Below are 14672 nucleotides of genomic sequence, written 5' to 3'. Positions count from 1 at the left end.
GCAACAAAAAATGTATTAATTTTATGTCTCTATTTGTCTTAGTTTAAAAGTTATATAGGTAACTAATTCCAAAACATTTTATCGTTGATGACCTCTGGTGACCTCAATATTGGCCCGACCTGAAAATGTTTTCCGTAAAAGTTGTAGATCTTTAAACGACCTATCAAACGCCGTTTGCCGTTTGTCGTTGCGGTGTGTAGTTTTTGAGATCTGAAGGGGGGGGGGGGCCGAAAAGGCCCCCCTCGCCCAGAATCGAACCTTTCAGAGCCCGCCCGGAATAGGGTTAAGTGGGCGCTGGAGAATTTCATCTGCAGTTGTAGGCGATTTTCAAAGTGAATAATCACGAGAAAGAATACATGGTGAGTAGAAGATTTAACTTATTACCTTGTTTCAAAGCATTTGAATAAGGGTACTGAATGATAGCGTAATTGAATAGTTATACAGACCATAAGCGCAGTTCTGCTTCTTACGAAATCGATATCTTACGAAACTTTTGATTTGCAACTCTTGGCCATCAGATAACTATCATAAATAATTCTTACAATACTGACAATTGCCTCTTAAACTTGATAACTCCAACGCAGGTCCCAAGAAGCCGCAACCACTCTCCTCTCCTTTCCTCCCTCCCTCTGCCCGCTCTCACCATCACACTGCACAGGGCGCGCCGCACGCTGAGTGTCATATTACTGAACGCCCGCAGGTGTTGGGTGAACTCGAGCAGTATTTCCACGTCGTCTTCTGTACGGTTGGCCGGGTCTGTTTCCAGACACTCCCGGACCGCGTCACTGGGAAGGAGGGGCGGGAAAGGCGTCAAATTTTGAGACCTTTGAGATAGTAAGATGACGTGGTTAGAATATGTTGAAGCCAGGTTAATAATTACGAAGTTATATGTCGTTCGTGGGTAAGTTTGCTTTTTCTTTTGGAAAGGTTGCCACCAAATCATTTGTAAGCTTGAATGAAGGAAAAAGTGAGCCTAGACATGCATCAATTGGGTGTCTGATCACCGAATCATGTGATCATGATCATCAATACGTCTGATCTGATTACAGAGAAATTACTACAATGCATCAACACCCTACCGGGTTGCTAAAGTCCATGGTCGCCATTAAACCCTCCTACCCTCCCCTCTCTCCCTCCTTCCATCCCTCCCTCTTTCTCCCTCTCACCGCGGGTTGATGGAGTCCATGGTGGCCATCAGATCCTCCTCGTCTTCGTCAGAGTCCACGGTGGACTCAATCAGACCGGTCAGATCTACATCCTCGGCCGGGTCAATACTCGACTGTAAACGTCGCGGGGGGGGGGGGGGTCGGGGTGTTAATTCAAAACTCGACTGGAAACGGGGAGAGAAAGGGATCAAAAGGATAATCCACATGAATCGACATTCGACATCCTCAGCCAGGTCAATACTCGACTGAAAACGACGCGGGGAGGATTCAAAATTCGGCTATAACGATGGGATACAGGAGGGGGTAATTAAAAACTCGGCTGAAACGAAAAACGAGAGGGGTCAAATGGATACTCAACATGAATCGCCATCCTCGCCCGGGTCAATGCTCAACTAAAAACGGGGGCGAGAGGGGTCAAATAGTTACTCGACCGAAACAGGAAGCTTGATTGTAAAGGTTAAAACAGATCACGTCAGTGTCCCCATATCAGGATCTCTCTGATTTGTATAAACGTCAACACTCCTCTGACCCACCTGTAGCGACTGCATGGTATCCGATCCGCTGTAGGCCGAACTGGTGTCTGACGAACACCGGGAGCCCGTGTTCTTGTACAGCGATAGCAGGTGCATGTTGTTCACCAGCACCTGTGTACGGTGCGAGCGGAGACCGGTCAGATGGTGGGCTAAACAATATGTGCCACTCACGTCATCACAGGTAAATAATCATATTATTTCAAACACTTCTTATATTTAGCTGCAAACTAGTGCCGAACATCACCTAAAATGTAGTGGAGCTAACCGCGGATGAACGTGGCTCATTTAAAGTTTCGTAGTGATGGAAAAATGCATGAATAATATATTTTCCCAGCCTACATCCTGACACCCCTTCGATGACGCACCATCTTTAACCTCATCAAGTCTACTTTTATTCATTTATCTATTTTTTATTTGCAGATCTACGTCTGTAGTATGTTCCCCTCATTGCGTATCCTCATTCCAGGACCTGTGGATACCCAATGTTGACGCTCCTAGAGTGAAACTTAACTCCTGTCCCATAGCCACTGCACATGTGGCTTACCTTTTCCCCAGCTTCCTCCCATCCCCGTCCCTAATACCTGCGGATCTTCCTGGTTGGCGAGCCGGTAGCGAAAGCCGACTTCTTTCAGTTCCCCACCCCTGTGCCTATGAGAGATTCCGCTACCCCTTCCACACCTGATAACCATACGTCTCCTACCTGCGTATCTTCCATGTTGGCAAGCCTCGAGTGAATGTTGAGTCGACGAAATAAGTCTAAATCAAGTAAGCTGACCTCTCGTCTCCATTCCCTCCCAGCCTTATACATTCCCTCCAGCACCCTTCATGTTTCCTACCTGCGGATCCTCCATATTGGCAAGCCGGGAGTGGATGCTGACCTCCTCCTGTTCAAGTGCTAGCAGTCGCTCCAGGTTTGCGGCGGTACACGAACGTCTCTGGCCGCTATACATGAGGTTACTGTCCGGGTAGTCAATCTGTAGGAGGGGTCGCACGGTCAGGTCAGAGGGGGTCAAGGGGGAAACAGGGGTCACAGGGTGAGGTCATATGGGCCACTGGGCAGGTCAGAATGCAAATGATAAAAATCACACCTAATCCTATCATACAGGTCAAGGCAAGGCCCTAAAGATAGTCTGAGTCACGATGTATTCATAATGTTACGGGTTGGACTGGAGATTCTGATAAGTCAGGGACTGGACAAATTTGGTAGCTCTGACCTCAGTTCTGACTCTGACGTAGATCTGACTAGCTTTAACACGGTACAACCAATTCGACGTCCAATAAAATGTCAGACAAGCTACCATTTATTATCTATAATGAAGAATACCTCAGCACAACACACTGCATCAAATTACCAGCCAATGAAATCCGCCGAGCGACTCACCACAATCATTTCCGCCGGTTCCAGGATGACACAATCGTTCACCCGCTGACCGATCCGCTTGCCGAAACTGAACAGAAACAATAACATAAGTCAGAATAATTCTGGTGTAGCATTGAAATGAAGGCAAAACCTGAGCAAGAGAAACCATACAAGAGCAATAACAAAGTGAAATATGAAATGCATAACTTTGACACATTTGATTACTGTGCTGTTGAGAAGTCCAACAGGGCAATTGGTAAAATAAACAGTCCATTATTCGATAGTAGGTAGCGACCTATGAGCCAGTTACAAGAAAAACATCGGCAAGTACTAAGATTAATGGAACATTTTTTTTGTGACGATTAATCCAGTCTTGACTAAAACGGCCAAAGACGTTTGATATCCGGTCCTCACCTTGATCCGGGGCAGAACATGGAGCCATCAATGAAGACGTAGCCGGAGATGAGAATGTACCAGCATGACGCCCGCTCCCCGCGACTGAAGGGGGGGGGGAGGGGAGACGAGGTTAAAGATCACGACTGCACGGGGAGATCACAGGGGAGACAGTACAAGAATGTGGGTAGAATGACTGGCGACGGTTTTTGAAACGAGATACGTTTGAATTTTGAAACGAGATACGTTTGAAATGATAAGATTAATATGAAACAACGAGATATGTATAGGCAATGACCATACAGTTATCACATAGTTTTCATTACCAACTATCGCATCCCTTTTAGTTTAACAGATAGAGGTTATCATATTACAGCTACGCATATATGTAGACAGTAACGCCAACCACAGTAGTATCAATCAAATCTAAAACAAGTCACTCCTCCATCCACCCTCCATTGTCAAACGAACCCATACGAGAAACCTTTAATATCCATTCTACCCTCTAAAAGTAAGTTATATCCAACTAAACCCTTTCCATCGCTCCACAAATTTCACTAATAATCCCTCCCTCCCAAACCCAAACCCTCTCAGGCCCCCTGCCCCTCCCGCCCCCTACAGCCGTGGCCAGTCGTATCCCTAAGATTCGCGTCGTCACAACACTCACAAATAGAGTATATCGTCCTTGTCTCTTCGCTCGTATCGTATGGCCTTGCAGAGCGAGCGCAGCGCCGCTTCACGGAGGTTGGAGAGCGCTTCGAACTCCTGCAGGGTCTCGAACAACGTATGAAGATCCTGTGGGAAAGGTCAGGTCAACGGTCAGAATAGAGGTCAGGTTAGAACGCGGGGCATAGGTCAGACCAGAGGTCAGGCTAGAGTGCGGGGTTATAAGTCAGACAAGAGGTCAGGCTATAGGTCTGGTCGAAAGTTACGTTGCAAGTCGGGTAAGTTTAGCAATTTGGACAATTGAGCGGGTAGGTAGACAAGTCAGAGAGGAGAATATGGCAGTTTTGCAAGTTAAAGGTCAACCAAGAGGTAGACTGATCGCAAATGAAGCGGATAAGAAAGTCACTCGCTAATATTTCACGGTATTGCAAAATACTAATTACAACCATTACCAGCAACATATCCCAATGCATTTGATCATTATGGGCAAAATTCCAGAAAAGCCCATCGGCACAGTACAGATACCGAACACCGTACCGTACAAAGCGTTACAAATGCCGTATTTCCCACGTCCCATAATCCTTCTAAAAACTAGTTGCGTCAACCGACAAGATAACCTTACAACGGATTACATGTCTCATTTGCAATTTACTCAAAGCTAGAGTACGCATCGTTTTGCTAATTCGAAAAAAGCGCAAGCCTACAACATTGTCGGCGTTCTCAGCAGCAATTTAGTGCACTGATCTCATCTCTTTTGAGCGTAGATATCTCTAAACGGATGTTCTCAAGAATTCACAACACCGGACCATAGAGGCCCAGGAACTTATAACGAAAACCTGGCAAAAGTATCCTTCCCTGATTTGCCTACGCTCTACGCCATAGCTCGACGAGCTAAGCTGGAGACGATTATAAATGTGTGGCAGGGGCTTTACAGCAAACAAAGACCGGTTAGGTTATAACGCGTAGGCATGAGCGATGCGGAAAACCAGCTATTAATCAATAAATTACTGAAGCCAGTGAAGAGAGACAATCTGCAAAGGGCTGCATTGGAATTAATGATAAAAATTAGCGTCCATAAACTTCACGTTCATTAAACACAGCTTAAGGGAATTATTTATGAGCCAGTGAGTCAGTCTAACGGAATGAACAACCCGATCTCAACCCACTCTGCATTCTAACTCATGAACCATTTCAAACAAAAACACCAAAACGACACCAAGCAGAAACATGACCCCAGTGGCTTCCAACTCCCCCTAGTGTCAGTCGATATTTCAACGAACTCTTGCGCCGGTCTATTTACACCGAGTCGTGTATTTACATCGAGTGTGTTCCCGGTAGTCTGTGAGCCACGGGGGAGGGTAGCAGGAGGCACTTCCTTCCGCGTGTGAGAGTGATGGGAGGCGATTGAAGGCGGTTATGTTTGTAGCAGCAGTGGTGGTGTCAGGGGAAGATAGGTGTCAGGGAGATATGACACAAGCGTCATGGGAGATATGATAGGTGTCGGGGAAGAAGAAATGTTACGTGCTAAGAAAGATGACACATAAAGTGATCAAACTAGCATCAAACCAAATTGAGGAGATGAGGGGTTAGGTGTAAGGGGAGATGGTAAACGAGTGTCGAAGGGAAGATGTCAGGTGACAAGCCGGGCGATTAGGTGTCAGGGGTAGAATGATCGCAAAAGTGGCATAAGCATACAATCATGGTTATGAGGGAAGAAATATCAGGAAGTGCCAATGATTGATACCAATGATGTCGTCAAATTGTGTGCAGATAAAATCGTAGCTTATCCCTCGGGGATTGGAAGATAATGTTTCGCGGCTAGCCCGCAATAAGGAAGTCAGAAAACAAAAACAGCGTGGTGTCGCAGCCTAAGTAAAGCAGGGCGCCAACCGCCGGTGCCAACGGCAGGCGACAGGCCAAAACAATCACAGCAGCGCCAGCCGAGAGGAAAACTAGACAGAAACGAGAGGGCGACATAAATGGGCGCCGTATGTACATGCTTTGTACGCTGAGCATGATGTTTGTTCTATCATGCATTGTATGTAGCGGGCAACACTCAGAGTGGACTCTGTTTGACTCGTTCCGGAACAACTCGATGGGCACTCGATGGTTGGTATCCGGTTTCTAACGGCCGAAGGCTAGCGATGACCAAACGTGTCGGACAAGCACCCTACACCCCTGGGCGCAGATCAAATGTCCCTCGCCCCGCCGCCTTCCCCTTCCATCTCTCAGTAGCATAGCCGCATAGCTGCACGGACTGCCGAGGTCACGTGCTTCTCACCCCACCCGCAGCCGAAGGTCACGTGGTCGCACCGCACCGCAACACGACCAACGCACGATCGCGCGCCGGAAGGTCACGTGATTTGCACCATTGCGGAGCAGCCAACACACGTGACTTGCATGACACGCACAGCATTAGGGTGCATTACCGACGCACGAAAGCACCGATCGTCACGTGATTTTTACCATTATCGTGCCAATAAATCACGTGACTTGCACGACAGATGCCATGAAACCATTGCGTGACCTAATCGCGGGGTTCACGATCCTGTATTTTAGAACATTAGCCACGAAACGTTCAGTTACCGACCAAACTCTTGTGCCCAAAACAACAACAGCCCGATAACCGCAGGCAAATAGTTGGCATGTGGCGAAGAGAACAATAGCGCGCTCGAATGCCTATGGGTTTATCGTTGATGGATTGTTCATGTGAGTTAAAAAGAAACACTGCCGTAAAAACTACACCCTTGGTTGCTGGTAGCTGATGTAGATTTTAGCATACATACACTTCGAAATAACCCAGTTTGTCGTTATGCTTTTGAGCATAGACCTCTGTATACACTATACAGTCTTCAGAGGTCTATGGTTTGAGTCAACCTTCTTATGACGGTGTAGGGAGTCGGGTAACGAGTATTATTCACCGTTACCAATAAACTAAATAATACTGATGACCTAATTGGTCTCGGCAAGCCACCGCGTCTATAAACTCGCATCTCTCATTTGATGATCTCAGCGTTCCGATTCGTCTCACACCCATCGGTCCAATTTAGCGCCCACCAGATTCTCAGCCACGTCTTACACCATCCCCTGCCAGCCCACACAGGTGTCAGAACGTGCCTGTACATTATAACCACCGCCCACCACACGCCCCTGCAGGTATCAATAGAGTTCAAATCCAACGAATCCGCATTCCGTGCATAGTCTAGCGGGCGTGCCGAACGGTAGCATTTCCACGCAATCTCTCTACTAAACAGAACCGATAGAGAACTATTGGATGATGTCAAAGTGTACGGGAAAACGATACTGATGTTTGTGTTTGCTGTGTGGCTTGGTCAAATGCTGCAATACAGACAGCCGGTCAAAACAGAGACTCTGTGTGCATGAAGTTTGGCACTTCCTGCAGTAAAGCAGCGCAACTAGGCAAATAGCCATGGATTGACAAGCCTTCGAGAGGAGAGCAACAGTAAATTAATGACAATCGCCTAACGTTCGCGGATAACACAAAAGAGCATCCCAAAGCAAAGGAAAACTTATGACAAAGGTAACTGGAAAGTCAAATTCAATCGAAATGCACTGAATTATGATTATATATTTGAGATAAACGTTCATGGTTTTGAGTTCGAGTGAGCAAAGAAACAAGGATTAATTTTTTTCGCAAGAATGCACGTGAGCCAACTGTCACATTTTCGCCAGGAATCACTTTCGCCTTTGCGAGCAATTATCATCGCACCTCAGCAAAATAAGCACGTCAAGACCACCAGGCGCTCAAGGAAACACTAATTGGTATGGTATGACGGGTATCAAAGATATGACGCAAGCTCGTAAGGCTCATATCTCCCAGAGCGATGCGCCCACTGTGAAGGACATCGCCCATATTACATTTGCTCACACACACCAACCGATATCTCTGTTACCCTCGCAGCAATTAACGGAACGGAAGTGCGTCATTCGCACATTTTGGCATCGAGTTTCTCGGTGGAAATTATGTGCTCTAGCGTTACCAAAAGACTGTAGCAATAAAGGGAACAAGCTTCCGCAACTGTCGGCGACTTTGTTCATAAATTAGGGCCGAAAGTTTGCAATGAGAGCCGTAGCCTGGCATGAGAGCATCCACCACGAGCCAGGCACGTATCCAGGATTTCGCTCAGGGGGGGGGGCGACAGTCGAGAAGGGCCCGGAGGTCAGCCAAAAGGGGCCCCACAGCGACTGCCTATCCTGGCGTGTAAAAATTCGAGAATGTCGAAAAACAGCAAATTTACGATAGAATTTGGCATTGTAAATGAAAATGCATTGTCTTGCGTTTCTCGACCTTGATAACATGTTTGCAGTTAGCTTCCGTTGAAGTTCGTTTTTGCAGTTCACTTCCGTTGAAGTTCGTTAACCCTCGCATGTGTGCGGCGTTTGCCAGCTTCTAATGTGTAGGGGGGGGGGGTCGGTTGGACCCCCCCCCCCCCCCTTGCCGTTTGGCCCCTGATCGAGCTAGAGCTTCGCGGAAAAAACGAGCGTGTTGCCCGTGACGAGAGGAAGCCGATGATACCCAATTTTAAGGTCCTAGGTCATTGGTTGACCTTCCAGGTCAGGTCAATGACCCAAAGTCGGGAAAATCGGGACCTGTTAGAAAGTCGTAAAGTGTGGCTGCTAAGGGGTTTTTCGGGGTGCTGATCACGAATATCGTGTTAGTTTTGATCACAGATGATGTCTTGAAGCATTTAGACCAGGTCGGGTCAGGTCAGGTCAGGTCAACCAATAGGCGTCGTGACGGGTATTCGTAGTACGTGTCAACCGCCTCTGACAGCTTCGTAACATGTTACGAAGTCACCAAAACTACTTCGTAAATGTTCAAATGGTTGCTAAATTCGAATTCAGCTCCAAAAACTAGCCTAGAAACATGTAAAACTCGAAAAAGTGACCCTAGGTCACCCGAGGTCACCAAAGGTCAATGACCTGACCTGACCTTCAGGTGACCTTGACACACACGGGAGTAACATCAAATCACATGTTTGAACGTTTGAAACCACGAAAAGCTTGCAAACACGCGGCTAGTGCGAGCCGACATACGCGAAATCGCGATTCCGGCCAAACATGGTCTCGGAAAAGAGGTCACAGGTCAAAGGTCATTTGGGTCAGGGTCATGAAATTTTCAGGGTAGGTGTCAAATTGATCAATGCGAGGGTACTGAAAGTTTCGTCGCGATCGGCCGCTTTTTACGCGAGTTATTTGCGAAAAAACATGGGGGGGGGGTCCATCCGACCCCCCCCCCCCTACACATGCGAGGGTTAACCCGCGCCCGGCCGGGGGGGGGGGGCTGTTTGAACACCTCCTCCTTGCGGTTGTTATCGTGAATAGCGGGAAAACCGCGGCGCGTAGCGCCGCGAAATTTGGCATGACTATTTTCTCATTAATTTTACACATGGTGTGCAAGTTTGAACCTCCTAACTTTTAAGGTCAGATCACCAGGTTACTTCGAATGACCCAACCTCAAATCACTTTTTTGCAACTTTGTCACGTCGTGTCAGAGCTACAGTAGATAACGGAGTATGATTCGATGCGGATTGACGAGAGGATCACGATGGTGCCCTTAGTTTGTTCCTAGCTTGGCTAATTCGAAAGTTATTCGAGAAAAACTCTTCATATCTAGCGCCGCCATTTTGACTTTTTTACCCCTGTGACGTCATCTTTGACCTGATCTGGAAATGACCTAATTAAAAATTGTAGACCTTGTCCGTGCGTATACCCCATGCCGTTTACCGCTTGTCGCTATCTTGCTTCGTTCTTGAGATCTCAGGGGGCGGGCGGTCATCCGCCCCCCCCCCCCGTCGGTTCTAAGTTGGCGCGGACCCCCGTCGGGGCGCGGGTTAATCGCAGGTCAATTCTGAGAACAGTTTACGGAAAGAACGTTAAAAGAACTATTGAATGCGTTTTTTCTCGTGGCGCTGCAGCTCTGTTTGTACCCGGGTTATGCGCCGGAGTTGTCAAACAATGTTGAAATAGGCAAAATGTGACCTTTGCTGACTTATGGTGACCTGACCTTTGACCTGACCTAGAAAATGACCGAGTTACTTTCGGCATGATTTTTTACGCTCTTCCGAATGCCACGTACGCTTACGTGTCGCTACGCGGCCCAGGAGCCGAGTTAGAGAGAGAGGGTGTTCAAACGCCTCCCCCACCGCCTGTCCCAAACGCCATCCGTGGCGCAACTATGGAGCTCATTTTGTTCGGAGAACTGTAAACAGGAGCAGCCCCATGAGGTCAGTCGAAAGGGTCCCATCATCGGCTGTTGCCTGTTCCTCGGGCCCCATGGCCTGGGCAGGGCCTTCTCAGCGGGCCCTTCCGTTTCTGGGGCCCGGCCAGGACAAGCTGTTTCTGAGACTGGGCACGGAAGTGTATATCTGGGCTCGCTTTCTTGATACGTTGTCGAGGCCGAGGGACCAATACTTAAGCTCAAAAGCCTGCTTCAAGGCTTTCTGAGCGGGCCCTTCCGCTTTTGTAGACCTCCCGGGCCCCCGGTTGTCATTGGCTTGGCCCGGTCCGCTTGTGGGGCCCGGCTAGGGACCCATATGACCACCGGCAAGACCCTATGGGCCCTTTTTGGACCCGAAAGCCTGGGCAAGATCTTCTCAGCGGGCCCTTCCACATCTAGGGCACAGACAGGCCCTGTGACTGGGCACGGAAGAGGATTTTTTTCGGATCCGCTAACCATAACTTCTCCGGGGCCAATTAGCTCAAAAGCGGTACCTTTGGGCCCGATAAGGGACCCGTTTGGAGTCCGGCAGGGCCATAGGGGCCCTTCCTCAAGCTCGAAGGCTCGAGCATATCCTTCTGAACGGGTCTTTCCGCTTTTGGGGCCCTGCCGGGCTCCAAATTGCCCTCGCTCTGCCCAAAAGTGGGCCGAAGGGCCCAGTTACGGACCTGTTTGTGGCCCGGCAGGGCCCCAGGGGCCCATCCGCGAACCAAAAAATTCGAACAAATCCTTCTGAACATGCCCTTCCGCTTTTTGGCCCAGCCGACCCCAAATTGTTCCTGGCTAGGCCCCAAAGCGGGCCCTTCGGGCCCGCTTTCTTGCTGCCTAGCGGGCCCTGCCGGGCCCGCTTTTGGGGCCCGGCAGGGCCCAGGGGGGGGCGACCGCCCCCGTCGCCCCCCCCTTGGATACGTCCCTGCCACGAGCGCACTAATTGAAGTCAGTAGTGAAATACTATCGCCCGAGCCACTCGCCGGTCGCCATGGCAACCAAAGTTCAGATCGTGACACACCGCGACGCAGTACATTTTGATGAGACTAGAATTTGATAAACTTGATAGCAGGATGGTGGTCTTGTTCAAAGCAAGGCTAGAAAGCATCATTAGGTACTGCTAGCCATTGCATTACGATGAGCTATGACACCAGCAGTGAGACGTGCTCATCATTAGCCCTGTTCAATAATATTCAACTTGTTAATATTGTGATTACAGAATCTCTTTTTTTTTGTAAATAAATTAACAGTCCTCCATCTGATTCCATAATAGGGACCCTGGGACATAGTGAACGAAACCGATGCCATTTATCACTCAGTAGTAGGTATCTCACAGCACAACTCAAAACAAAGCTTCCAAACAAGCACATTTGATCAATGGGTAAGTAAGCAATAAACCCATGGACTAAAAGACCATACAGGGCCCATTACAACAACTTTGTCCTCCATTCCATACCTACTTTAGTCCTACTTTGTCCTCCATTCCATACCTACTTTAGCACCAGCCCAGTCTTACTCCTCTGCCATTTCGCCTGCTTTGCTGATTAGCCCTTCCAGTGAAAAGCCACACTAACAATCTCGGCTCAGATAGTTCCAGCGACCTCAATTTTCAGTCCTCTGGTTAAGCACTCATCCTACCTTTATCCACGTCCTAGGCTGTTCCACCCTCTCCAATAGTCTGCTGTTTTGGTCAGGTTCATCTACTTTTTCTCCTCTCGCCACAATCCCATTCCATCCACCTCGATAGCCCGGCCAGTCTCCCTGAACACCAATATTTCCAGCTCATCCCCGCTGGTTCGTTCCACACCTCAATAGTAATCATCTACCTCATCATCTACCTCAATGTTTCTACTGTTTCAGTAATCAACACCTATATTTTCAGCTCTCTCCCGCCGGTCCATTGCACCCACCTCGATAGTGCGCTGTTCCGGTTCTCTTTTCAGGCTGACCAGGAAGTTTGGGTCCAGTTTGATATCACTCATCGCTGACACCTGAGCAGCCGCTGCATCCTCCCGCCAGCGCGGCTACTCGCGAGAGTCACACATCAGTCCTTCCTCTCAGATGTGTAGACGGCTGGTGGACGTGTGCGAAAACCTGGAAAGTCATCGTCATCGTAAGTCATCCAGTTCAGGTAGTGACACATCCATGTATTTTGGGCCTGTGAGTTGGTTCGGGTGCTTTGAAATTCATTTGGATATTATATGCTTCCAGGGCCCTGCTCCAGTGGCAAAACTCAACTGAGGGCTACTGGTATTGCCACTCGTTAAAAAAAATAAATCTAGCTTGAACCTTTGAATGAAAAGATTGACAGAGCCAGAGCCTACACTAAGCAGAGCTTGTTGCTCAAACTCCGACCCTACCATCCGATCTGCAATTTCGGGTAACGGGAGAATTTATATACCAAAGTTTAACATGCCTATCTAAGTTGGACACGGCCTGTCCCAAGCAGCCACCTTCAACTTGCTGCGGCTGCTCCCACCAACCGCTGACCATCCCCATCACAAGTCTCAAATATCGAGCCCAGAATGACTGAAACCAGTGAGTCCAATACTCTACAACTGAGCTACTGGACTGGTGGTTTCCATGGAAGCATAAGCAGAATGCTACTGGACTGGTGGTTTCCATGGAAGCATAAGCAGAATCACTACTTTTTTACTATTGTTTTCATATATGCCAAGTGCCAATACGAGTAACACCATGCTGCCAAAACAGGGCCCAGAAATGTATTTGTCCTAGTCAGAAAATCTGAATGCATCAGATGCTTTTCAGTTTTCAATTTTTAACATCTTTGAAATATCAGTTTATGAAAATAATATTGTCTTGGCTTTCGATATACATATCTGAGCAGTATTTGCCTCAAAATTTGAGAATGACTGCTCATAATTGTTCAATACAACAACACAATACAATACCATACAATGCATATAAATTATAAATTTCAATGCTTTCAGAAAGCATTAGTTTCAGATACCACATGAGCAGATCATGACACTATTTACACCTATTTGCAAGTGGGTAATCTGAGAATTGATTATCAATTTGTGTTATCTTACACCTACAAGTTTCCCAATACAGTTATACCATGTAACCATTAACATTGACATTGTTCAATAAATAACAACTTAGGTTTAGATTGGCCTAAACACACTTAAATATCCAGTTCAACCAACCAATGAAAATTCATACCACAATTTTCCTACCAGATTCCGGAGCAAACACTAGAGAGAGGCTCGGATTGTATCTTCATTTAGTTCTACCACATTAAGTTTATATATAATTTAGAAACATGAAATGTACAGAAATTCAAGATCACAGAGCTAGGTTCCCGATAATATCGATAGAGCAAACACAAAACATTGCTGGTTTGCTCCCATCTGGTGATATTTGGCAGGCTGCCAAATTTCAAATAAACCTGTTGCGCTGGCATATTACTGGGTAACTATAAACAAATCCATAAATTAACATTTAACAAAAGTATTATAACAACAATGAGGAATGTAACAATTCAAAAAATGCAGCATTATATCATTCTTTGTCCAAACAGCACACATTCAACAAGTGAGCCTTCAATGATTGGTATTTTAACAGTTGTTATGATAGCAAGCATTCGCTAATGCACTTACAATGTCAGATGATATTTACTAAATTCATGGAACAATACACAAAAGAAATTATATTAGTAAAATGAAAAAATAAGACAGTTCTCAAACTAAGCTAATGGCAAAAATTGTGAGACATTTGTAGCGCATCAAGTCCAATGATCAAACAAGATGATCTTAGCCACCAATGTGTCAAATAACATCATTTGAAGTAAATGCTCACCTAATATTCACATGTGTCCATTCGGACAACACATCACACAAATCAAAACAATGAAATGCACACCTACACACAACGCGTTTACAAACTTTCGCAACTGTAGTGATGGGCAAGCAGTTCAGCGAGTACTTTACTTTCGAAAGTTTCTAGGTACTGGTACTGACTTATGCAGACAAGAAGCTTGTTTAAACTTTTTATTGGAAACAATTTTAAATAAAAAAGAAATAACAAAGTGTTTCCACTCTAAATATGAACAACTGCGCTCGATTCTTAGTACTCTTATGATACATCTAGACCCGTGAAGCTTCGTGTCTACTAAAGCTTCTAAGCTTCACCGCTAGATGTCACGAATAGCACGGTACATAGAATACTAGGTAACACCGGTTTGTCCGCTCAACACAGGGTCAATGGTCACCACTTTCTTCAGCTGACGTCTGTGACCTTGAGCTGACCTAGGACGATAAACAGCTGACAATTTAAGCTATTTGGAACTCACTTGACAGCTG

At 46.9% G+C, this 14672-nt stretch overlaps 1 protein-coding gene across 1 annotated transcript in view; it reads right to left on the bottom strand.

Annotated features, from left to right (window-relative positions):
• Nucleotides 1–14282, bottom strand: part of LOC122390273 (rap guanine nucleotide exchange factor 6-like) — a 62854-nt gene extending 48572 nt beyond the window's left edge. Inside the window, exons 1-9 of the mRNA XM_043383023.1 lie at nucleotides 14170–14282; nucleotides 12258–12441; nucleotides 4120–4247; nucleotides 3474–3557; nucleotides 3081–3147; nucleotides 2536–2673; nucleotides 1700–1810; nucleotides 1167–1279; nucleotides 644–785 (exon numbers count right to left, since the gene is read on the bottom strand). Coding sequence (XP_043238958.1) covers nucleotides 644–785; nucleotides 1167–1279; nucleotides 1700–1810; nucleotides 2536–2673; nucleotides 3081–3147; nucleotides 3474–3557; nucleotides 4120–4247; nucleotides 12258–12329 — 855 coding nt within the window. The 5' untranslated portion in view covers nucleotides 12330–12441; nucleotides 14170–14282. The remainder of the gene's footprint in view (nucleotides 1–643; nucleotides 786–1166; nucleotides 1280–1699; nucleotides 1811–2535; nucleotides 2674–3080; nucleotides 3148–3473; nucleotides 3558–4119; nucleotides 4248–12257; nucleotides 12442–14169) is intronic.
• Nucleotides 14283–14672: the final 390 nt, after the last annotated feature.

Source organism: Amphibalanus amphitrite, unplaced genomic scaffold (assembly GCF_019059575.1).
Source record: "Amphibalanus amphitrite isolate SeventyFive unplaced genomic scaffold, NRLGWU_Aamphi_draft 000389F_arrow, whole genome shotgun sequence".
Taxonomy (NCBI): Eukaryota; Metazoa; Arthropoda; class Thecostraca; order Balanomorpha; family Balanidae; genus Amphibalanus; species Amphibalanus amphitrite.
Note: the sequence above shows the minus strand (reverse complement) of the source record. Positions and strands in the feature narration are given on the sequence as shown.